The sequence below is a fragment of the Dasypus novemcinctus genome, chromosome 22, assembly GCF_030445035.2.
Source record: "Dasypus novemcinctus isolate mDasNov1 chromosome 22, mDasNov1.1.hap2, whole genome shotgun sequence".
In the NCBI taxonomy this organism is placed as follows: domain Eukaryota; kingdom Metazoa; phylum Chordata; class Mammalia; order Cingulata; family Dasypodidae; genus Dasypus; species Dasypus novemcinctus.
The window spans coordinates 50,210,575-50,234,934 of record NC_080694.1 but is presented as its reverse complement, the minus strand read 5'-3'; the positions used below and the strand labels follow the sequence as shown (position 1 = coordinate 50,234,934).

The 24,360-nt window shown below is 42.9% G+C and overlaps 1 protein-coding gene across 8 annotated transcripts in view; it reads left to right on the top strand.

The window, feature by feature from the left end:
• Nucleotides 1-24,360, top strand: part of KIF13A (kinesin family member 13A) — a 213,367-nt gene that overhangs the window by 85,713 nt on the left and 103,294 nt on the right. For all 8 annotated transcript variants that reach the window (XM_058285282.2, XM_058285277.2, XM_058285281.2 and 5 more), the window contains exons 3-4: nucleotides 9,321-9,333; nucleotides 23,232-23,292. In XM_058285282.2, the coding sequence (XP_058141265.1) occupies nucleotides 9,321-9,333; nucleotides 23,232-23,292 (74 nt within the window). The remainder of the gene's footprint in view (nucleotides 1-9,320; nucleotides 9,334-23,231; nucleotides 23,293-24,360) is intronic.

Here is a 24,360-nt window from a genome sequence, read left to right as displayed (position 1 = left end):
GTCTGCTCGCTGTTTTACTCATCTTCTTTAGGACCTCCCGTGTGGTAGGCAGGTGCACAACTACCTGAGCCACGTCTACTTCCCCATTAAGCATGTATTTTTTTTAAACTTTTTTTGTCTTTATTTTTTTAACGTTACATTTAAAAAATATGAGGTCCCCGTATACCCCCCACCCCCCTCACCCCACTCCTCCCCCATAACAGCAACCTCCTCCATCATCATGAGACATTCATTGCACTTGGTGAATACATCTCTGAGCACCGCTGCACCTCATGGTCAATGGTCCACACCATAACCCACACTCTCCCACAGTCTACTCAGTGGGCCAGGGGAGGACATACAATGTCCAGTCACTGTCCCTGCAGCATCACCCAGGACAACTCTAATGCCTGAAAATGCCCCCACATCTCATCTCTTCCTCCCACTCCCTACCCCCAGCAGCCACCATGGCCACTTTCTCCACACCAATGCCACATTTTCTTTGATTACTGATCACAATAGTTTATGAATAGAATATCAGTAAGTCTACTCTAATCCATACTCTATTCCTCCATCCTGTGGACCTTAGAATGGTTGTATCCACTCCACGTCTATATCAAGAGGGGCTTAAATTCCACATGGATGCTGGATGCAATCTTCCTGCTTTCAGTTGTAGGCACTCTTGGCTCCCTGGTGTGGTAGTTGACCTTCTTCACCTCCATGTTAGCTGAGTGGGGTAAGTCCAATAAACCAGAGTGTAGGAGTTGAAGTCTGTTGAGGCTCAGGGCCTGGCTATCACATGGTCAGTCCAGAGATTCAGGTCCCCTGGGTATACACTAAACCCCAGCACCAGCTACAGATCCGGTGAAAGTAACAGGAAAAGCTTGTGGACAAAGATCCCATTTGAGTCCAGCTCCGTCACACAGAAACACAAATGCCAAAGTAGGGCCAACTGAGATGGCACTGAACTCCATCTGCCATGACCATAGGACCTGTGGGTCTCTGTAGCCCTCAGAAGAATCAATACCTGGGGTTGTATCTACTTTATCTGTCTTTGGGACTCTGCTGAGGTGTGTATAAGGGCAACCCCTCTGATAACCTCCCGGCTCTTTTTGGAGACTCATAGCCATATAAACTAATTTGTCCTTTCCATTTCCCCCTTTTATTCAGGTTAAAAAGTATTTTTAACTCCTGGTATATATGTAGACTGAGATATTTTGCTGGTCCGAGTTGACCCTTTTATTCAAGGTCATTTGTTAAGCATGTATTTTTTTTTTTTAACAGATTTAGTTTAACATGAGATTTATATAGATAATTTCTTTTTTTTTTTTTTTAATTAAAGATTTATTTATTTATTTAATTCCCCTCCCCTCCCCGGTTGTCTGTTCTCTGTGTCTTCTTGCTGCATCTTGTTTCTTTGTCCGCTTCTGTTGTCGTCAGTGGCACGGGAAGTGTGGGCGGTGCCATTCCTCGGCAGGCTGCTCCCTCCTTCCCGCTGGGCGGCTCTCCTTACGGGGCGCACTCCTTGCGCGTGGGGCTCCCCTACTCGGGGGACACCCCTTTGTGGCAAGGCACTCCTTGCGCGCATCAGCACTGCGCATGGGCCAGCTCCACACGGGTCAAGGAGGCCCGGGGTTTGAACTGCGGACCTCCCACGTGGTAGACGGACGCCCTAACCACTGGGCCAAAGTCCGTTTCCCTAAGCATGTATTTTAAACTCAATTGGTACTAAAAGACATACTCTTCCAAAGAAGACCCCGATGTATTGGTATTAAACATCTGCTCTGACTGGTAACCCATGTCTTAATTGATGTTCAGAAATATGTGCAGTGTCATCTTACAGGCTTTATAATCTGCTGACTGTAGTTCTTTTTAAAGTTTCCAAACTAGCCCTTGGCATGAGTTTAATGTTTTGGGTATTTGCATCCTCCTTGTGATAGGTTTCGAAGGTTCTTCAAAATGCATGTGTAACCCCTTCTGCTTTTTATAAATTATGTAAGCACTTGTATATGTTTAAATATATGAATATATTAAATTATTGATACACAAATATTTATGCTTATCTCAAAGCTACAGTTAATAAATCCTGGTTGAAGGTGAACCTTTGTACTTGCACCCTGGGTCAATGTGTACCCTGCCCTCTTTGCTTCCATAGCCCAAATGCTGAGCTTGAGACATGATCCCTGGAGAAAAGTTCCCTTTTTCCCAGCAGACACACCCTCATTTGGGCTGCTGCTGTGCACATCATGCTGTATTGTAAAATGTGTATAATCCTCTTAAGAAATCAAACTGCTTTCCTCTAAGTATCCCTCAAAACACCTGTGTTGTGCTGTATGGGGATTAGTACTTGCAGGATTTCAGTGGCCGGGGGTTTACTTCTCCAAGTTGACAGTGGTAAGCAGGGGCTTCCATGAAGTTCATATCCTTTGACTAGTCTCCAGGAGACAAATATCCTTTGACCGTGTATCTTTCAGATATAGGTTGTTCCTCTTTCCAGCAGTGAATCAGTGAGGTAGTTAACATCTCAGTGAGAAATTTTGGCTTTAAAGCAAGAGACTCTGATACACGTGCTGGTTTGGAGAGCCCGTCCTCCTCAGGATCTTGGCTGCCTGTGTCCAAGCCACTGACCACATCAAGAGACTGTGAAACAATGGGCAGAAGATGCCTTGAGGGAAGCAGCTGTGGCTCAATCGATTGGGCTCCCGTCTACCATATGGGAGGTCCTGAGTTCGCATCCCAGGGCCTCCTTGTAAAGACAGGCTGGCCCGCACCTGTGGTGAGCTGGCACAACAAGGTGACGCAACGAAGGAAGACAAGCAGACACAGAAGAAAGCACAGCGAATGGACACAGCAGACAGCAAGCAAGCTGCAAGGACGGGGGATAAATTTTTTTTTTATTTAAAAAAAAAAAGATGCCTTGAGCCAGAGATCCTTCCATGTGAGATTGGTTATTGCTGTAATATACTATTTATACTGCTTTTAAATTTCCTCTCCAGGTCTGTACATCTACTCAGTTAAGTACAGACTCCTCATTTCAAGGCACCCCAATATAGGAGCAGCGCATCTTTACAGTCCTGCTTCCTGGTCTCTTCCTCTCACATGGCCTAGTGTCCCGCTGAATGCTGGCCCGAACAGCCTGACTTGTTCCATCTCAGCCCTTTTGCTAAAACTGTCTCTTCTGTCAGGAATGGTCCCTCTTTGTGAATCCCTTGTCATTTTGTTTGTACATCTCACAGTACTTAAATAGAGGTCTATATTTAAAAGGTAATTCATAAACTTATTTTTCAATAGTTAATATGTATGTATTTTTAAAAGCAACAACCATCTTCTGTTTATTTCCGATTTTAGCCTTACTATCTGTATGAATACCTGGCATTACTGAACTCTTAGATTTATTGAAATATAGAAAGCGCGTTTCATCCTTGAAAAAACTTGTTTTTTTTTTTTTTTACCAAAATCAATAAGTATTTCCCAATGTTTGTTCCATGGGTTTCCTCCCAAAGAATTCTGTGGTCAAATACCTTCGGGAAATGCTGCGTTGAAATGCTGCATTCAATATCCATGAGATTAACGTGTTAAAGGGGCTGGAAAACACTGCCATTAAGAAACCCGTATTTAACTGAGTTCAACCTGCGTTTCTGACCTTGGTTGACCTCAGAAGCTTTTAAGGGTTTGACCCTTCTTACCGTCCCATTGAACTGTACTCTGTGTCAATTGCTGGTCTAAAGAAATAATTACTTTTAATAAATCATCAGAAATATTCTAGGTATTTATGAAAATCTCTGAAGTCTCCACTGCTGTTAAATACAAGTAATCTCCCAAATTGGGGATTATGGTAGAGATCAAAGCATAGCCTCATATCTGGATTTGTTTAATTCACTAGTGTAAGCCCATATATGTCTATACCTGAGTTTTTGCAGTTTGTTCAGTGTTACGTGGGTACGTGGGTTTGGGAGTGTGGGGTCATGAAAGTAGCATGTGGCGTGGTCTCTCTTATCAAGGGGTTTGAATCGTAGGGAGACTCAAGACTCAAATGCAGGCAGAAGCACTAAAGGCTGCTGGTCTTGACGTGTGGCATTAAGTAGGAAGCTCTTCTGTTGACCTGAGGGATCCTGGCACCTCGGAGGTGGTGAGCACCAAGCTGGTTTAGAGAGTCGGTGAGGCATCGGGAGCGTTGCACCCTGAACAGGCATTGAGGCTTAGGAAAAGTTGATCAGGCAGAGGTGGGAGAAGGAAGCAGGATCAAGGCATGGAAATCACACGAGCTGGGTGGTCAGCACCCGGCGGTGGGAGTGCTTGTGGAGAGACCGGCTTGCTGTCTCGCAAGGGGAAGGAGCTTTGGTGTCTCGCAAAGTAGAGCTGTCTGCTCTCAGCATCGAACTGCATTCCCTATTTTCACTCCAAATCCTGTGCCCTAGAGACATTATTACCTTGTTGGCTTCTAGAATTTCCTATTATGTTAATTTCTTTCAAATACTCAGAAAGTCTCCTAATACATATTTTTTTAATCATAGATGTTCACGTAATTTAAAAACGTTTTTAGAGGAGGAATGAGAGGGTATTCAGTGGAGAAGGTCAGGAGTACCTGCACGTTTAGCTGTCAGTGGAATATTCTGTTTTCCGAGGTGGCAGCACCCAAACCTGCGCCTGGGCGTCACTTAGGGCTGTTTAAAGGGCTATTGTTTGTAGCCCCCTGGAAATTTGCTTAGCAGGAATATTGTCTTTCCATGTACTTGAGCCATGCAGGTATCTGAACCATAGGCTCAACCTTGCTAAAAGTTTGATATCAAAAGAGTTACAGCATCAAAAAAGGACCATAGTTTTAGAAATACGTATTTACTCTTGATTTTGTTGAATCTGATAGATGTTTATAGTATTCATCCTTTTTCATATACATATGTGTATGTATATATATATGAAATCTTTTATCCATGCATTGTAATATCACATTTTTAAAAGGCTAACTTATTATATTTAAATATAGTATCTTTATTATTCCCCTTGGAAAATTTTTTCTTCGTATTTACTGAGGACATGTCCTCTCTGGGGATTGGAGCAGTAACTGTGGTTCTGAATGAGGGGTACCTTAGTTCCCCGTCATGCAATTAACACCTGAAGAAGGGTTTACACCTTTCCTAAATGTGACTTCCTTTTCCTCAATGTGACTTCCTTTTCCTTCTGTAGCAAGGACCTTGTTCTAAACTAGGTGATGAGTATATTTGGGCAGTAGCAACTGAGTTTAGTTCTTTCTTTTTCCCCTGCTGTAGAGACTCAATTCATTCTCAATAAAGGGTCCCTAAATACATAAAAGAAGGTGTCAACATTGTATTGGTATTCCCATATAATGTGCCACCTTTCTAAGGGAAAGACTTACACCCTTAAAGAACTTAAAATGTTAAATGAGATTGGTTCCCTAAGAACGTAAAGAAAACTTCATTGGAATAGCATGAGGAAAGGATCGTTTCGTTGTTGGACAGCTCAGGAGGCAAATGTACTACCTTCTTTGCTGCTCTGACGGTGATTGTACAAGTGTGATTTGAAGGAGGCCCATGAGGAGTCTGGAGTGGGCCTGAGCTTCCTGTTAGCCAGCCCCGTTCCTGTTAGGTTAGTTGGTTCATCACAGCTTTTTTTTTTTTTTTTAAGATTTATTTTTTTATTTATTCCCCCCCCCCGAGTTGTCTGCTCTCTGTCCATTCGCTGCATGCTCTTTGCTTCTATTTTTATCAGTGGCACCGGGAATCTGTGTTTCTTTTTGTTGCGTCGTCTTGTTGTGTCAGCTCTCCATGTGTGTGGTGCCATTCTTGGGCAGGCAGCACTTTCCTTCACGCTGGGCGGCTCTCCTTATGGGGTGCACTCCTTGTGTGTGGGGCTCCCCTACACAGGGGACACCTTGCATGGCAGGGCACTCTTTGCGCACATCAGTGCTGTGCATGGGCCAGCTCCACACAGATCAGGAAGGCTCAGGGTTTGAACCGTGGACCTCCCATGTGGTAGGCGGATGCCCTATCCATTGGGCCAAGTCCACTTCCCCATCACAGCTTGATATAAATTTGAAACATATGTTTTATTAACTTGGTCCATGTTGTTTCATATGATTGCCTTGTTGTAATCCAAGGGACTTTTCATGTCTTTTTTTTTTTAAATAAAGCAGCGATTTAAATGGCTTTTAAAAAATAATGCAAGCAAAATATAAGAAGACGTAATCAAAAGTGCTGCACATGAAGTTTTTTATTCTTCTACCTGCTCACAGCAGATGCCTTCCAGAACAGTGTTTTTTAAAAACAATTTTTTGATTGAATTTTTTTTATTAGAGTAGTTGTGAGTTTAGAGAAATATCAGCAGATAGCACAAGTTCCCATTTAACATCCCCCTCAACAAATACCATTTTCCCTATTATTAACATTTTCAGAGCAGTGTTGTTGTTTTTTTTAAAGATTTATTTTTTATTTATTTCTCTCCCCTTCCTGCCCACCCCCCATCTGCTCTCTGTGTCCATTCACTGTGTGTTCTTCTGTGTCCACTTGTATTCTTGTCAGTGGCACTGGGAATCTGTGTTTCTTTTTATTGCATCATCTTGCTGCATCAGCTCTCTGTGTGTACGGCACCATTCCTGGGCAGGCTGCACTTTTTTTTTTTTTCGTGTGGGGTGGTTCTTGCAGGGCGCACTCCTTGTGCGTGGGGCTTCTCCACGCGGGGGACACCTCCGCACGGCACTCCTTGGATGCATGGCACCCCTTGCACGCATCAGCACTGTGTATGGGTCAGCTCCACACAGGTCAGAAGGCCCGGGGTTTGAACCCTGGACCTCCCATGTGGTAGGCAGACGCTTTATCAGTTGAGCCAAATCTGCTTCCCAAGAGCAGTGTTCTTAAGGAGATTTTCTTGGCAGAAATCTCAAGCTTTATGTACCAAGTAGAAATCCATGGCTTTCTTAGAATTAAAACTACCTGTGCACGTTTTATTATAGCATCTTCAACACGTGTGTTGAGAATTGCTCGATAGCAGAGATACAAGTCATTCCAGGTAGAGTTCCCCTCCAAAACCTGACGACAAAAAGCACTTCTCACTGTACCTCGCTGTCTGATGTGATAACATAAGGTAATTCATGGAATTTTAAGAGCATGATGCTTCAGTGCTTCAGCTTCACCGTTATAGGAATGTCATGATTTTCTTTCCTTAGACTCAGAAGTATAAAATTGTCCACCAAGTTCTCTGCCCCTGAGCCGAGCTCTGGGTTTTGTGTGGGGCCCTGGGAGCTCTGTGAAGTGTGTTGGCTCTGGCAGTGGAGAAAAGGCACTTGCTATTCTTGCTGTACTTCTGATTCCCATGCCTTCAGTCCAGGAAAACCTATTTGCTTATCCCAGTGATTCTGTTCCCTGTGAACAAGGATTAAAGAGCCTTGGGAAAAATCCCCCCATTTCTCTTTCATACTAATTTTTTGGTGTGTGAATTGATGCTATCAGTGGTTGATCAAAAATAACCACATCATGGGAAGCGGATTTGGTTCAATGGATAGAGCATCCACCTACCACGTGGGAGGGCCAAGGTTCAAACCCAGGACCTCCTGACCCGTGTGGAGCTGGCCCATGCACAGAGCTGCTGTGCGCATGGAGTGCCCTGCCACACAGGGGTGTCCCCCATGTAGGGGAGCCCCACATGCAAGGAGTGCCCCCCGCAAGGAGAGCTGCCCAGTGTGAAAAAAGTTCAGCCCACCCAGGAGTGACGCTGCACACACGGAGAGCTGGCGCAACAAAAAATAGACACAGGTTCCCAGTGCCGCTGACAAGAATACAAGTGGACACAGAAGAACACACAGCAGATGGACATAGAGAGCAGACAACTGGGGGGTGGGGGCGGGGAGAAAAAAAAAACATATCAGGAAAGTCAAGAACTACCGTAGGATCACTGCCATAGAAATCATAGTCAGACTCTTTATTGTTGCCTGCAAGGAAAATATTTACAAAGCAAGTCAACTCAATATTTCAGTACTTTGAAAACGATTTCCTTTTCACAGTTTCCTCTGGGTATAATTTTAGTCCTTTCTGAGTTATTAACATGAAAAAGATGTTTTTTAAAAAGATGTGTGTGTTTCATGATGGGAGAGGTATGTAACTTTCTTTAAAATTTCTATTCAAGGTTGAAATACATGAAAATTATTGTCTAGAATCATGGTTTTTGAATGAGAAAAACTCTCATAAATTAAAGTATATGTATTTATCTTAGGAAAATTTGCCTCTATTTAATACCAGTTCAAGAAAATTTCTTTGAATATGTCAGTTGTTATAAAGTATTTGTTGCCCATGTGTGGTAATGATTGTAGCATCTTTTTTTTTTTTATTATTTTTAACTTATTATTAAAAATAATTATTGCATTATTGCAATATTATTATACATTATTATTGCATTGTAATTTTTGCAGCATCTTTCTTTATCTTGATGGTCTTCCATTGGTATTTCTTAGAATCATTAAAACTATCTCTGCACTACTGTGTGGATCCAGTCTATTAAACCAGGAAATAAATCCATTATGCCCACACTGCATTTTTTAATTTTTTAAAACAGATTTATTTCATTATAATTTACATATCTATTTTATTTTATTTCTCTCCCCTTCCCCCCCATTGTTGGCTCTCTTGTGTCCATTTGCTGTGTGTTCTTCTGTGTCCGCTTTCATTCTCAGTGACACCGGAAATCTGTGCCTCTTTTTGTTGCGCCATCTTGCTGTGTCGGCTCTCCATGTATGCGGCGCCACTCCTGGGCAGGCTGCACTTTTTTCGCTCTGGGCAGCTCTCCTTACAGGGTGCGCTCTTTGTGCATGGGACATCCCTACACGGGGGACACCCCTGTGTGGCACAGCATTCCTTGAGCACATCAGCACTGTGCGTGGGGCAGCTCACCACATGGGTCAGGAGGCCCTGGGTTTGAACCCTGGACCTCCTATATGGTAGGTGGATGCTCTATCAGTTGAGCCACATCCACTTCCCAAACCCATCTATTTTTAAGTGTACAACTTGGTGCGTTTTAGTGAATTTACAGGGATGTGCAATCATCACCACAATCTAGAACATTTCCATCACCCCAACATGATCCCTGCTGGCCATTAGCAGTCAATCCCAGGAAACGATACTGGATTTTTGAGCACATATGAGAATTTACCACTCAGGTAGTAATGTGTTTGAATTTGACTTCTAATCTTCATGAAGAAAAATATCTTTCAGATGATGTTATCACAATGCTAAAATTACCTTATGTCTTTTCTCTTTCATTGCTTCCCTCTGATGTGGCTGCTGAATTGACACCCCTTACCTCTGCTGCTGAACTTTTTTGTTTCCACCGTTAAGAAAACCTCCCAAGGTAAGCACCGACACAGAACTTGGCCTGCATGCTGGCTTAGTATGCAAAAATCTAAAATTCTACCCATTGCAGTAATACCTGTGGAACACCTGTCCCCTGAGAAGAAAAAACAGCATTCTAATGGAACTCAAAACATGACCAAACAATGTGTAATAATATAAAATTAGAATGTTACTCTACATTTACAAAACACTTTCATATGTCATTTCATTTTCTGAAGGAATGCTCTGGCATTCAAAGAAGACCTGTCAGGTTATTGTTTCTATTTTTACTGATGTTGAAATGAGGCTCGTAGAGCTGAATTAGCGTGTCCTAATTCACATATTGAGTAAGTGGAGGAGCTGGGAATGTACAATGTCACCCCCTTAGAAAGTAGGAGGACAAAAATGTCCATGTTAAAGTATAGTAGTGTCATAGCTATGGCTGTTGATCAAATTATCTTTGTTCTGTACCCTATGAAGAACAGTTGAAATTGTCAGAAAAACTCCCCATGCTTTTAGATATTCAGTCTTCCACCAACTCTATGTGCCCCATCAGAATTTCCAGCCAATCACAAAGCCCACTAATTAGAGTTACCCCCACTGTTCTTCCCAGCCTTTGATGGCATGCTTAACCAGTGAGGAGCCCAAAAGTTAGTGCAGATGGGAAAAAATATATATGAGAAGGAGGGGAACTGAATGACCAACCCCTGAATAATTGAGGGATGATTTTGTTACCAGTGAGCATTTTATTGGGTTCCAGAAGGACACTTGATGCCAAAAGGAAGGAGAAATTTGAACAACCTCAGACCAACAATGCTGGTTATAGCTGTGTTTCCTGAAATGAAATCAGGTCAAGCTGTTACTGCAAACATTATGTGGGTATTTGTCTAAGACACGTTGTGTGAGGGTAAGGAATCCAGAAAAGGTAACGCTTATTTGCCTCTTGCGTTATGAAGAAAAATCCAATTTAGCTTTTGGAGTGTGGAAACCCACTAAAAGGCTAAGTGTCATTTATCTGTATTTATTGAAGGCCTATAGTGTCTTCAGTCTTGGCCTTGACACTAAGAATTTCAACTCTAGTAGGGAAGCTACTCATTGAACAAATAATATAAATATGAACTCTTTTGAGAAAGTGAGAAGACCAAAATGATCTTTAAAAGAACAGGATGGGAGTACTAAAGAAAACAACAAACAAACAATGAAGTGACAATGAGTAGACAATGGGGAATAAACAGCAACAAGCAGACAATGAGCGAAAACAATGAGCAAACAGACAAGAGAGCCAGGTGGCAGCGGGAGGGGGGTGGTGGAAGAAGAAGGTAGAAAAAGAAGGAATACATCACTACCAATTCTATAGACATTGCCATTAAAAAGATCATATGGGAATAATTTCAAAACTTTATTCCAGTAATTGTAACTTAGTTGAAATAGACAAATTTATTGAAAGATAAAACTTAACCAAAATTGACACAAGAAGAAATTAGAAAATCCGAAGAGCTGTGTATCTTTAAAAGACATTGAATTAAAAAAAAATAAAATAAAAAAATAAAAGACATTGAATTTGCTACTAAAAACTTTCCCCAGAGAAAACTCCAAGCCTCTATGACTTAACTAGTAAGTTCTATCAAATGTTTAAAAAAGAAATTATTAGTCTTAAATACAAACTCAGTAATTCTGACCCAGTAATTCCACTCACAGATACATACCCAAGAGAATTGAAAACATATGTCTACCCAACAACCTGTACACAAATGTTCATTGCAGCATTATTCATTATAGTTCAAAAGGATAAGTGCATTTGTATGAAATGTCCAGGAAAGATAATCCAAAGAAATAGAAAGTAAATTAATGTTGCCTGGATTGGCAGGAGGAAAGAATAAGAAATGACTGCTAATGAGTATTTAGTTTCTTTTTGGGGTGATAAAAATGTCCTGAAATTACATCATTGTGATGGTAATATATTAAAATCCACTGAATTATGTGCTTTAAATGGTGAATTTTATCCATAAAGGTTTTATTAAAAAATCATTATAATTCATATGCTCATCTCAGTAGACGCTGAAAAAGCATTTCACAAAATTCAACCTTCGTTTATGGTATAGACTTTCAGCAGACTTGGAGTAGACAGTACCTCCTCAACCTGATACAGACCTCCATGGAAAATCTGCAGCTGTTGTCATGCTTTCCAGCGAAGATAGGGAACAAGGCAAGGATCTTGCTCTAACCATTCAACGCTGGACTCAAAGTCCTAGCCAGTGCAATAAGTTGAGAATAAAAAATAAAAGAAATTCTGATTGGAAAGGAAGAAGTAAAATTGTCTTTATTTACACACAACATGGAAAACCTTACAAAATCTCCCAATAAGCTCCTAGGACTTATAAGTTTCAAGGTGATAGGAAAAAGATCAAAATACAAAACTCAGTTGTATTTCTGTATACTAGCAATTAGAAAATAAAGTACAGCAGTATAAAAACATTAATTACATAGGGATATATTTAATGAAAAATGTGTAAGACCTCTTTATTAAAATCCCACATCTATTCAGTCAGTTGATTGTAGACAAATGTGCCAAAAAATGCCAAAGAAGATTGTAGGTGGTACTCAGAATGATGAGGCTTTGGGTTGGATTAAAAGTATATGGGGGAGATGGGGAGCAGATGCGGCTCAAGCAGTTGAGAGCTCCTGCCTCCCACATGAGAGGTCCTGGGTTCAGTTCCCGGTGCCTCCTAAAGAAGACGGTGAGCTGGTGCAGCAGGCAAGTGTGGCGAGCTGATACAACAAGAGACACAAGAAGAAAAACAATGAAAGACAGCAGGGAGCAGAGGTTCCTAGCACCTCCTAAAGAGGACCAGCAAGACAGCGAGCTCAGGATGGGCAGGCACAATGAGCTGACACAAGATGATGAACAAGAGACACAGGAAGAAAAACACAAATGAGAGACACAATAAAGCAGGGAACGGAGGTGGCTCAAGCGATTAGGCACCTCCCTCCCATACCGGAGTCCTGAGTTCTGTTCCCAGTGCCTCCTAAGAAACAAGGAAGATGAACAGCCACAGCAAGCACAAACACTGAGGGGGGTAGGGAGAAATAAATAAAATAAAACTTAAAAAAAAAAATTACACAGGGAGAGCAGATGTGGCTCAAGCAGTTGGGAGCACCCACCTGCCACAAGGGAGGTCCCAGGTTCCCAGTGCCTCCTGAAAAAACAAAGGCAAACTACCAGCAAAACAAGCAAACCAAAAAGCTACTCAGGGAAGCCTGTGTGGCTCAGTGGTTGAGCACCATCTTCCCACATATGAGGTCCCAGGTTCGGTCCCTGGACTCCAGTACCTCAAAAAAAAAAGTACATGGGGGAGTGGGTATGGCTCAGTGGTTGCGTGCCCACTTCCCATGTACGAGGTCCTGGGTTCAATTCCCATACCTCCTTAAAAAAAAGTGTGTGATGGGGAGTCCTGGGCAACACATCTAGAAGGAGAGGTTGAATCCAAACCCAGCTGTGGAAAGCCTGATGCAAGGTTGGACTTAGCTACCTTTCATGTCTCTCCAGTGCCTGTTTTGACCAAAGCAGTGACCTCACTGGAGCTACCTTTCAGAAGACTGATACGAAAGCACAGCATAGCATGGGTTGGGATTGGCCAGTAAGGAGACTGGAGACAGCATTCAATAAATTGTGCCAGAAAAGAGCTAATGAAGACCTGTAGAGGAGCAGTTCCCACAAGACTGGAGAAGAAAAAGGGCCAAATTAACAAAACATAGCCCAAAAAAATATCCAGGGCTTAGCTATGGCCAGCATATGGGAGATGGTATAGGAAAGAGAGTCAGAGGTGACTCTGGCTTCAAAATGGCAGAAATCAGCAGGAACTAAAGAAGGAAGGTTTGGCACGGCAGGGTGTCAGTGGGCTCGGGTTTGGAGTGGGTTGAATGGGAGATGACAGCAAAGTGTCTGGTAACAGATGTCTAGCCGGCTGAACAGGGTTGCAGTCTCTGGGGTAGAGGAGATGGAGAGTTGGAGGAAGGGCTATCTATTATGTTGTCAAGGAAGAGAATGTCAAGGGTAATAGACAGGAGAGGATGGAGGCTAGCACTTGGGACTCATCCTGTTTTGGAGAATGGAAAGAAGATGAGGAGGCAATAAAGATGAAGAGAACCCAGATATCCCTATGCAATGCTTCTGTTAGTAGTAGGATTGAAGAGTGGCTGATACTCACTCTTGTCCTCTTTGAATTGGATTTTTTTTGTTCCTAAAAGTTATTTTGTCTCTAAGTGTTGTGTTAGGATAAGGAAAACATGGAGATAAATTTCTGGTTGTCTCTTCAATTAGACCATTTCTGTTAGAATTAAAATTATTTTCTGTAATATGTATAAAGGAGCATGTCAAGATAAAAAGAGAGAATATCTGTTTCAGTCGTTTTGTATCATATCATTTGATTTGTAAATCTGAATTCCTGAGCTGAGAAACACTTATTTTCGTGTAAGCCAATGCATATCTTTTTTAAAAAAAATATTTATTTCTCTCCCCTTCTCCAACCCCCTCCCCGCTGCCCGTCATTGTCTGCTCTCTGTGGCTATTCTCTGTGTGTTCTTCTGCATCTGCTTGTATTATCAGGTGGCGCTGGAAAACTGCGTCTCTTTTTTTGGTGTCATCTTGCTGCGTCAGCTCTCCATGTGTGTCGCCATTCCTGGGTGGGCTATCCTTTTTTCACATGGGGCGGCTCTCCTTGTGGGTACACTCCTTATGTGTGGGGCTCCCCTTCACAGGGGACACCCCTGTGAGGCACGGCACTCCTTGCGTGCATCAGCACTGCGCATGGGTCAGCTCACCACACGGGTCAGGAGGCCCTGGGTTTGAACCCTGGACCCTCTATATGGTAGACAGATGCTCTGTCAGTTGAGCCATGTCCACTTCCCCATGCATACCTTTAAATTGTTCACGTGTGTGTGTATGTGATCCCTACCTCTTTACTCCAGTAGGGATGCTCCCCTGGTGGATACAGGAACTTGTCCTCAGGCATGTGCTTTGCCTTCACCAGCCCAGATTGACTCTCAGGTGACCCCTGAATGCCTCGTGTGTTCTAGGACGCTTCACTTTTTGTGCTTTTGTCATATCTCACATGAGTATATTGTCTTCCTGAGGATGTATACCGAAGCACATGCAGAGAAGAAAGAAAAAGAATTCCTCCTTTTTTTTCCCTTTTTCTTTTGCCCTCCCTCAATATTTATTGAGCACCTTCCTTACGCCAGGCCAGCACTGGAGAGCTGGAAGGGGGTTTTGAACTCAGACCATTCAGACCCTCTTATGTGAAGACCAAGGAGACCGAGGCTTAAGGAGTCAGCTGACCACCAAAGGGAAATGTTGGGAATGGGAAAGGTGGGCCCAGATCCTAAGCTCGCTGATGGCCAGGCTCGTACAGTCTCTATTATACCATATGGCTGTAAAGAAGTCTTCTACTTGTCAGATTCTGTGGGGCAAACGGGGGAAAGGGTACGAAGGAAGAGTTTGTGGGCCGTGGAAATATCTGTAAAACCCCTTTGTTTATATAATTATACTCCATTTGCTCTTTTTATACCTATGACTAGAAATAATATGTTCTAGTTTAGTGTATAGTTTATTTGGACAAGTTGATCTTGTTAATTAAATTCACTTTAAAACTTTTTAAAATTGTATTTACAGGTGAGTTTAAGAACTACTGAACCTCAAGGTGTTTAATCTTTCTTGTTTTTACAAAAGGTTATTGGCAACATTTTTTTTCTCTTGCCTTTGATTTGGTTTTTTTTTAGTAATTTTTAAAAATTTTTATTGATGTTTTAGCTTATATGAATGTTACATAAAAAATATAAGGGATTCCCATATGCCCCACTCCCTCCCCCTCCCACACTTTCCCACATCAACATCCCTCCTCAGTGGGATGCATGTGTTATAATTGATGAGCCCATATGGAAGCATTGTGCTAGCCATGGACTACATTACAGTTTACGCTCTGTCCCACACAATTTTGTAAGTCATGACAAGATATACAATGGCCTGCAGCTGTCACTGCAATGTCATGCAGGACAAATCCAATGTCCTGAAATGCCCCATATTCCACCTATTCTTCCCTCTCCCTCCCCTCAGAACCTCTGGTGGCCACTGCCTTTACTGCCAGAATAACTCTATAATAGAATAATAATAATTATGCTTTAGTCCCTTGTTCACTCCCCAGTATTGAGGATTTGGGGATGATGATGCCAAACCAGAGGTGATGCCAAAGCAGAGGCTTCCACTTGAGAGGGGGCTTAGATCCCATGGGGCAGATGGGTAGAGCTGTCTTGCTTGCAGTTGCATGTTGGCAACATCTTGAGCAGAAGAAAATTACATTATAGCAAAATAAAACTGGGCTTTTGGAGACAGTCAGTTTTAAAGAGGCCCCCTGATATATGACCGCCTAGTTTTGCCATAATTATTCAGAATAGAGGAGGGGAAAAACATGAAGTGGTGGGAAGCATGGTTTCATTCAGTCTTGTTTTACCATGTGTGACAGCCATCATTTTCTGTTGCTTCTACTGCTTTGCTTTTGAAAACTAAAGGTTTGCCTCCAGTAGGTGACTTCAGAACCTGTGCTGCTCAGTGCTGTGGCCACTAGCCACGGAGCACGTGGTAGGTGGCTAGTCTGAGCTGAGATCGGTTCTAAGTGTAAAATACACACCAGACTTTGAAGACTTAGTACGAGAGGAAAAAAAAAAGAGAGAATGCAAAGTATATATTTTGGAGTTATTAGGTGAATTAAAATATATTATTAAAATTATTGGTATCGTTTTCTTTTTGCTTATTTAATGGGGCTACCAAAAGTAAAGCATGCATGTGGCTCACGCTCTAGTTCTCTTGGGCAGCACCGTTTTAGACCAAACGTGGCCGAGCCCAGCGCATCTTTTCACCTCCGCCTGGAGGGAGGCCGTTGCCTGTCTCAGATCCCGGGTGAACGCGACAGCTCAGCTGCAGCCCCCTACAGCTCCCTGCAGCCCTCTGCAGCCCCCTGCCTTCCGCCTTTCTACCTGGGCCCCAGGACTGTTGCAGCTGCAGTGGGTTCAAGGACAGCATAACCTTCCCGCTGCACATTTTTCTTAGGAATCGTTTTTATTTATCCATTCAAAATGCATTTAATTTAAGGGGGGCAGGGGGTATATGGGGACCTCATATTTTTTTAATGTAACATTAAAAAAATAAAGAATAAAGACAAAAAAAAAATGCATTATTTAGACAAACAGCCGTTGAGAAGTTGATGAAAAGTGTTGTAGGAAGAGTTTGTGGGGCCCAAGAGGCGATTCAACTCATGGTTCCTTCTCTGTAAAATTCCGTAACACGGCAAGGAAGATGAAACCTACTGCACTTAAGTAACAGGAATGAGGGTATTATAAGCATCGTCATGGGCTCCTCCAGCACTTCGTGGTTTCAGAGGAAGAAGAGCTTCATAGCTAAAAGGGAGATTTTAGGAAGGCCTTCAAACACAGGTAGGGTTCCAAAAGGCAGAAATACGGGATAGGAATCAAGATGTGCGTAAGAAACAGAAACAAGAAAGTGGGGAGTTAGGAGGTCGTGTATTCAAAACCAAGAAAGTAGGAAGACTGTAGAGGGTGTGGAAGTGTGACCTTAGTTATTGGCAGGCTATAAAGAATCATTCAAGATTCTCGCATGGAGAAGTTACATGATTGGACCTATACCTTCCAGAAATTCACCTGGCTGCAGGGTTCAGGATACACTTGGTGAACAGAGAAAGCTGGATAACCCAAGAGCGAAGCAACCCAGCCTCATCTTACCATAAACACTCGCGTTAGGCTGCTTGTGCGAGGTTTTACAGCAGTGACAACCCCACCCATTTGGCGCCTTGGAACAAGCGAGGTTTACTGTTTCCCTGACGTCCCCTGCCAGCCAAGGTCTGCTGTGGCCCTGCGCCATGTCACTGCATCTGGGCTCCGGTCTGGAGGAGCAGCCCCTCTCAGGACTTGCAGTTATTGTGACAGAGGGAGAAAAAAGCGGCCGCTGGAAGCAGTGCACCTCCGTTGGTTCCCACTTCATTGGCCAAAGCACATCACGCAGCTGAGCTTGATGTCAGCTGTGTCAAGAATGACACCTCTCCCTGCGTGAGATGCTGCAGTAGGCAGGGGTGGATAATCCTCTTGCAGGAAAGGGAGGGTATAATTGGGAGCCGTAATGCAATTGACCACACTTTGTCATTCTGTATCACATTTTTAAAAATCCCAAGATTTTGTTTGTTTGTTTTCAAAATCTTCGGAAACATATCACTGTTTCTGTGCTGACGTTTCTACGGGCACCCGCCCTCCCCTTTCCTTCTGCCTGGCTTTTTCAGAGCCAGATGTTCCCACTCTGTGTGCCTGTAGGTACCTACAGATGCGTCTGACAGGGTTTCATGGATGATAGCCTCCAGAAGGTAAATTTCCTGTCCCTTGGAGTTGCTCCGTCTCCAGATCCGCTACCATGGAAGCCTGCGGGACCAGGCAAAGTTCCTTGAATCCTGTTCCGACCGGGGCCGTCTCCATGACTCTTCAGGCTTCCAGTTTGATCTGACTACAGGATACATATTTGCAGTGCTAGGCTGCCTGAATTAGAACAAAGTCAGTGAGACCTGAGGTCCTTTTTTATTTTTTTTTTAAATGTATTTATTTTTATTTATTTCTCCCTATCCCCTTGTTCTTTGCACTTGCTGTGGCTGTTTGTTGTGTGCTCATCTTCCTTTTTTAGGAGGCACTGGGAACCAAACCCGGGACCTCCCATGTGGGAGGGAGGCACCTAATCACTGAGCCATGTCTTCTCCCTGCTTTATTGTATTCCTCACTGTGTTTTTCCTTCTTGTGTCTCTTATTGTGTCAGCTCACTATACCAGCCTGTTGCGTCAGCTTGCTGTTTTGCCTAGCTTCTTTAGGAGGCCTCAGAAACCGAACCTGGGACTTCCTGTGTGGTAGGCGGGAGCTCAGTCACTTGAGCCACAGCCCCTTCCCCTGAGCTCCTTTCAAGGCCGGTGTCCTGTGGCTTTGGAGTCAGCCCAGCTCCTCTCCTTGTGATTGGACAGGCCACCTGTGGCCCGGTGGGGGAGTGACGGGATGGTGAGATGAGGTGTTGTTTTGGAAGTTCTAAACCAGACCAGAAGGTTGCCCCTGGCAGGTGATGTCAGGGTGATGCAAATTCAATCTGGGTCTCATTTATGTATTTTCTTTTTTAGTGAACCAAAATAATCTTCATTAGGGCAGCAGACGAGCGAGCATACAGTACATGCTTAGACATTTGCAGTTTATCTTTCGGGCTGTTTTTTGTGGAGGAGATATTTTTTGTTTGAAACATTCAAATTACCTCTTTGGTTTTTTTTAGATTTATTTTTATTTATTTATCCCACCCTTTGCTGCTTGCTTTCTTGCTCTCTGCTCTCTGTGTCCATTCGCTGCGCGTTCTTCTGTGTCTGCTTGTCTCTTTGTTGCATCATCTTGCTGCGCCAGCTCTCCGCAGGCATGGGCCGTCAGCTCTCCGTGGTTATGGGCCATCAGCTCTCCTCGGGCGCAGGCCAGCTTGCCTTCACAAGGAGGCCCCAGGACGCAAACCCAGAGCTTCCCATGTGGTAGACTGCGAGCCCAGTCGATTGAGCCACATCTGCTTCCCTCAAATTACTTTTTGAATGTGCTGTGGAAGGAGCAATGTAGGTGGCTGGGTTTTTGGAAGGAAATAACCAGGTCATGAAAGAACTGGAAATACCAAAGATTATGCATTTTGGTTTCCCCACCCCCGCCTTTAGCAATAACTGAACCTGTTTTTAAAAAGAATGACAATGAATTAAACATGAAAGCAGTGGGATATTTGAAAGAGTTGGAGTCAGTGCTTCATTGTTTAGGCACCACCAGTTTACATGCGTAGCGTGCCAAATATAAATGAATGCTCTACGCTTTGTTGGAATGTGTTCGTCTGGGATTTGGAAGACCTATTTTCCTATTTCAAATGTATTGAAACTCAGATGGGTTTCCTGGGCACTCTTTTGGCACCTTTCTTCCTCATTCTCAAAACAGGGGCTGATAATAGCCACTCCTTCCCTTCGGTCTTATCTTCCAAGGATGATCGAGCCTAGTTATCTCTTCCTTTCACATCTGTCATTTTTAGTTCTTCCTGTAGCAGTTGGGGTCTTTTAGTAAAAAGTGACAGGAAGTAAAACTAGTTGAACCAAGAGATAAAGGCCTTTGTCAGAACCTTAGGACGTCTGGGAGAACTCAAGGACAGGAAGCTTCGGCTGCAGTCAGGTCTCCGTGTCTCCCCAGCGCCCGTGGCCCGCCTCGGTCCCCAGGTGCGTCCTTCCTTAGCTGCCCGCACTGCAGACCAGCTGCTACAGCGTAGCCCCGAGTTTTCAACATCGGCCAATGGGGGGGAAGAAAAAACCTAGTTTGACTTCCTTAGTCCCAAATCCAAAAAGCCCCGTCCTGCCTTCTCCCCTGCTGGTCAGGACATTAAACAACTCGGCAGCACCCTTGGGGGCCAGATGGACGGTTAGGACAATAACCGAAAGAAAATGTGCTATTTCTAGAATAAATGGGGGTGCTGGGCCAAAAAAAAGTTGGTGTTCACTGCAGCTTTTCTCCATCCCTTCTGGGACTGGTTAGTAGGAGCTTTTTTAGTTCTGCTAACTGGCCTCTTGGTCCTGTACCCATTCATTTCATCTTCCACATGGCTGCCACGGCGGTTGCTCTCAAATGAGAACGTGATCCTCACAGTTGCCAGCGAGGTAAACTCGAGGCTTCTTCTAAGGCGCGTGGAGTCTTCCCTGAGCTGACCTCAGCACCCACCGCCAGGCTTGCCTTTCTCCCACCCCCACCGCTCACCGGACATGGCTGCAGCCACACCGGCCCCGTCTTGTCTCTCCTGTTCACCGTGTTGTGCTTTACCTGGCATGTCTTTTCTTCTAGTCTAGCCAAAAGCTATCTTCCAAAAATCCAACCCCACCTTTATCTCCTCTAAAAACCATTCCTGAGCCTTCTTTCATCCCACTGTAATTATTCCATTTTTGTATTTCTACTCAACCCTATAGTGACATGCTGAGCATGTTTTAGTAGGTGTTTAGCTCAAATTCCCATAGACAGTCCTGATTTAATGTAAAATGTGCAATAAGGTTGACGTGTGGACATGAGAGAGGTATAGCTCTTGGTTAAGAAGGCAGAGATGGGAAGCGGATGTCCTCGAGTGAATGGCTTTCTGTCCACCATAGGGGAGGTCCAGGGTTCGATTCCCAGGGTCTCCTGGTGAAGGCGAGCTGGACCACGTGGAGTGCTGGCCCGCATGGCTATCTGACTGGAGTGGAATGCTGGCCTACACAGAAAGCTGGCACAGCAAGATGATGCAACAAAAAGAGACACAAAGAAGAGACAATAAGATTTGCAGCAAACCAGGGAGCTGAGGTGGCGCAAGAGATTGAGCATCTCACTCCCACTCCAGAAGGTCTTGGGATCGGTACCCGGTACCACCTAAAGAGAAGACAAGCAGACAGAGAAGAACACATAGCAAATGGACACAGAGAGCAGACAAATGGACACAGAGAGCAGACACCGGCGGGGGGGGGGGTAGGGGATAAATAAATAAATCTTAAAAAAAAAAAAAAGGGCACAGAGCTGAAAGAATGCTTTCAGAGGCAAAGTCCAGGAAACAGTGGAGGAGGTGGCGCTGGGCAGGAAGGGGAGTTCAGGAGACGCTCCATGTCTTTCTGTGTTCTCCCCTCGCCCCCTGCCACTTCCCACACCCAGAGGACTGCTTCATCATTGGTGGCCAACCCTCGACGTAGTATAGAGATGGAGAGGGGAGCTTGCCCCGGTCTTTTTGGTAGGAGTCCATAAGCTGTCTGTAGAGTGACACAGTCTTGTCAATACTGTGGTTGAAAGGAAAACAGAGACTTTGACAAAGTACTGCTGTTACATCTACCATACTGTCAGTTAAGCCGAAGGTTTCACGTTGACCTGTGTGTCCTGGTTTAAGTAGCTATCACACATGACAAACACAGATTTTCACAATATCATTTAATTCTAAGGTATTTCACCAGGAAGTTGCTTTAAAAAAGAAACCCTCAGTGTGTTTTTGTTTGGTGGAATTATGGGCAATAAAGCATGAGGAAAACCAAGGCCTTGTTCTCTAAAAATTAATAATGTATCAGAACAAAAGGAATTATATAACTATATATAATTGCATATATGTATATATATGATTATATATAATTCTACACCTGTTTAGACTGGTACAGAATTCAGAGAATAAGAGGCAAAATCCTAAAGAAAGTTTTCATAAGGAAGTGATACTTTAAATAATGAAAAATTTTAATAAAGAGAAATTTTGAAAAGGGAGGGGACTTAGAGTTTGTAAAAATCTGATGTATATGTTCAGAAATATTTTTCTTGCACAAAATTAAATTATCTTGACATATTAAGTATTGAATGACTCAACTTTGGACCTGGAGAGAGGGTGTGATTTTGGAAAAAAGTATATTTTTTTTTCACGAATAATTGACTTATGTTTTTCCTTTTTAACCAGACTGTAAACAGCAAGAGAACAGAAAACATGCCTATTTGAGTACCCTATAGCACCTAAAACCAAAAGGGCTGGCAAATGGGTAATTGTTGATTGCTTTCTGAATTAATTATTTTACAATTGGAGAACATATTAGTGAAAGCAAGCAACTAGAAAGGATAGAGGAAAAGATACAGGAGTAAAGCAATTGAAAGTGCCTTCATATTTGATTTAATCACAGTCCTTAGAAGACGGATGCTTTCTCTTTCTTCAAGGGACTTAGAATATGCTTCTTTCTTTTTTAACTATAAATTGAAGTCTGCTAGCACTTTCAGATAAGAGTGGAGTTTGACTATGCTACATCCTGATCACAAGTCCTAGAACTCCACTACCTCAGAATATACATCATTCAACACATTTGCCTTATTAAAAACAGCTTGTCATATCTTTACTACTTGTTCAGTGGTTGGCAAAAATGCAAAGCTAACATTTTTAAGAGACTGTTGAAGGTGGAGCAGATGTGTACAACACGCTGCAGGGAATTAAATGCTGGTATGAATTTTACAAGTTGCAAACTACGAAGAAAGTGTGGGCTTCTGAGAAGGTGGAGTCATTTTTTGTTGAAAGCAATGAAGACAATAGCTTTCAGATTTTAAAAACAACTAGAGAATACCGTACTTTTGGCTTCTTTTCGAGTTAAAAGCTCTGGAAAGGTATGAACGCCTTTACAAAATTAGGTTCTCACAATGTTGGTTGGCATTAATGAAATAGAAGATTTATAGTTGGTTTCCAAAATTGATTTTCAAAAAAAATTTTATCCAGGAACATGCATTAAAAGTCCCCCTTCTCCCACACTCTAACAAAGAGACTAGTGACTTCAGAACTAATAGATGAAATGAGCATTTAGGCATTCTAATGAAACGAGGGAGAAGTTATTAATAACACATTTCCCTCCCATAATGTGCTGGCTTTGAAGAAATGATTTCTTTTTTGTTCGATGTGGTCAGTTTCCAAGGAATAACTCAAGAAAATAGTTAACTCTTTTGAAATGTCAGAGGAGTTTATTTTGGAAAATCGAAGCATCTACAAGAGCTTACAAAACCATGGTTACCAAAAATTAACTTGCATCTCCTTTTATTACTCAATTATAAATTAAGTTTTTGGCCATGCAAAGAAGGCTAATAGTTTGTGCATAGTTTGTTTATACTTGTACCAAGATTACAAGGAAAACGATTGGGCTACCCAAGACAAAGAAATTAAAACATCCTTGAAACTGTTTTTGAAACAGTCATAATAAATAATTGTTCTAACAACACTCAAATAAGTAACTGTTCCGATTTTTTTGTAGTCTGATGTATTTGTAAGAAACTAATTTTTTAAGTTTAATATTTTTCTTTCAGGTATTTGCCTTTGATTATTGCTTTTGGTCCATGGATGAATCTAACACTACAAAATATGCTGGTAAGTTGGTTCTTCCTCTGCACTTGACTGTTGGGCCTCTGGCTTCTTCTTCTATTACATGTATTTTCCTTAATTACTCTGGAGTTTTGTTTTTCCCATGAAATTCACATTCTTTCCAATTCTAGCAAGTGAGCTTTGAAGTTGGTGAGATTTGGTTTCAGAATCTGTCTCTGCCACTTACTTGCAGAGAAGCCTTTGCCAGCTTTTTTTTTGGGGGGGTGGGGGGTGTTGTAAGTGTATAGAAAAATCAAGCAGAAAATAGAGTTCCCAAATTATACCCCCCCCCCATTATTAACGCTTTGCATTCGGTGGCACGTTTGTTACAATTGGTAGAGGAATATTATTGTACTAGTAACTGCAGTCCATGGTTTGCAGTAGGGAATCCCTCTTTGTGTTGTACAGTCCTGTGTTCTTGTTTTAAGTTTTTATTCTAGTATCATATAAGCAACCTAAAATTTTCTTTAACCGCGTTCAGGTGTGTAATTTGTGCTCTTACTGTTATTTACAGCACTAAGCTGCCTTCACCACCATCTGTGACCCAGCTCCCATCATCCCCAATAGAAATTCAAACACTAACCTCCCCTCCCCTGCTCCCAGCCTGGCCCCTGCTACCCTGTGTTCTAGTTTCTGGCTCTGTGACTTTGCTTATTCTAATTATTTCTTAACGGTGAAGTCATAGAACATTTGTCCTTTTTTAACCTCTCGAGGCTTTGGGCTCTTCACCTTTAAAGGCGGGGATCAGCATCCACAGAGGTGTTCCTAGCACTAGAGGTAGTGGGGACCCACCCAAGCCATAAACGGTGGCTGTTTCTGCTGCAGGAAGACGAGGTTTAGTTTGTCACACCTTTCCTTCTCCCCAGCGCTCAGGGGCCACCGCTCCACACCGTCGGGCACATGGTGCGGATGGCGTTTGCAGAACTTACGCAGGTCCTGAGTTTCCCGAGCACTGAGGGGTGACATGATCTAAACTACACATTCCACCGGGAAACCTCCTCCTAGTCTCACTTCTGCTAGGGCTCCTTCCTTGAGGCATTTTATCACCATTCCATCATACACCAACAGCTGCTA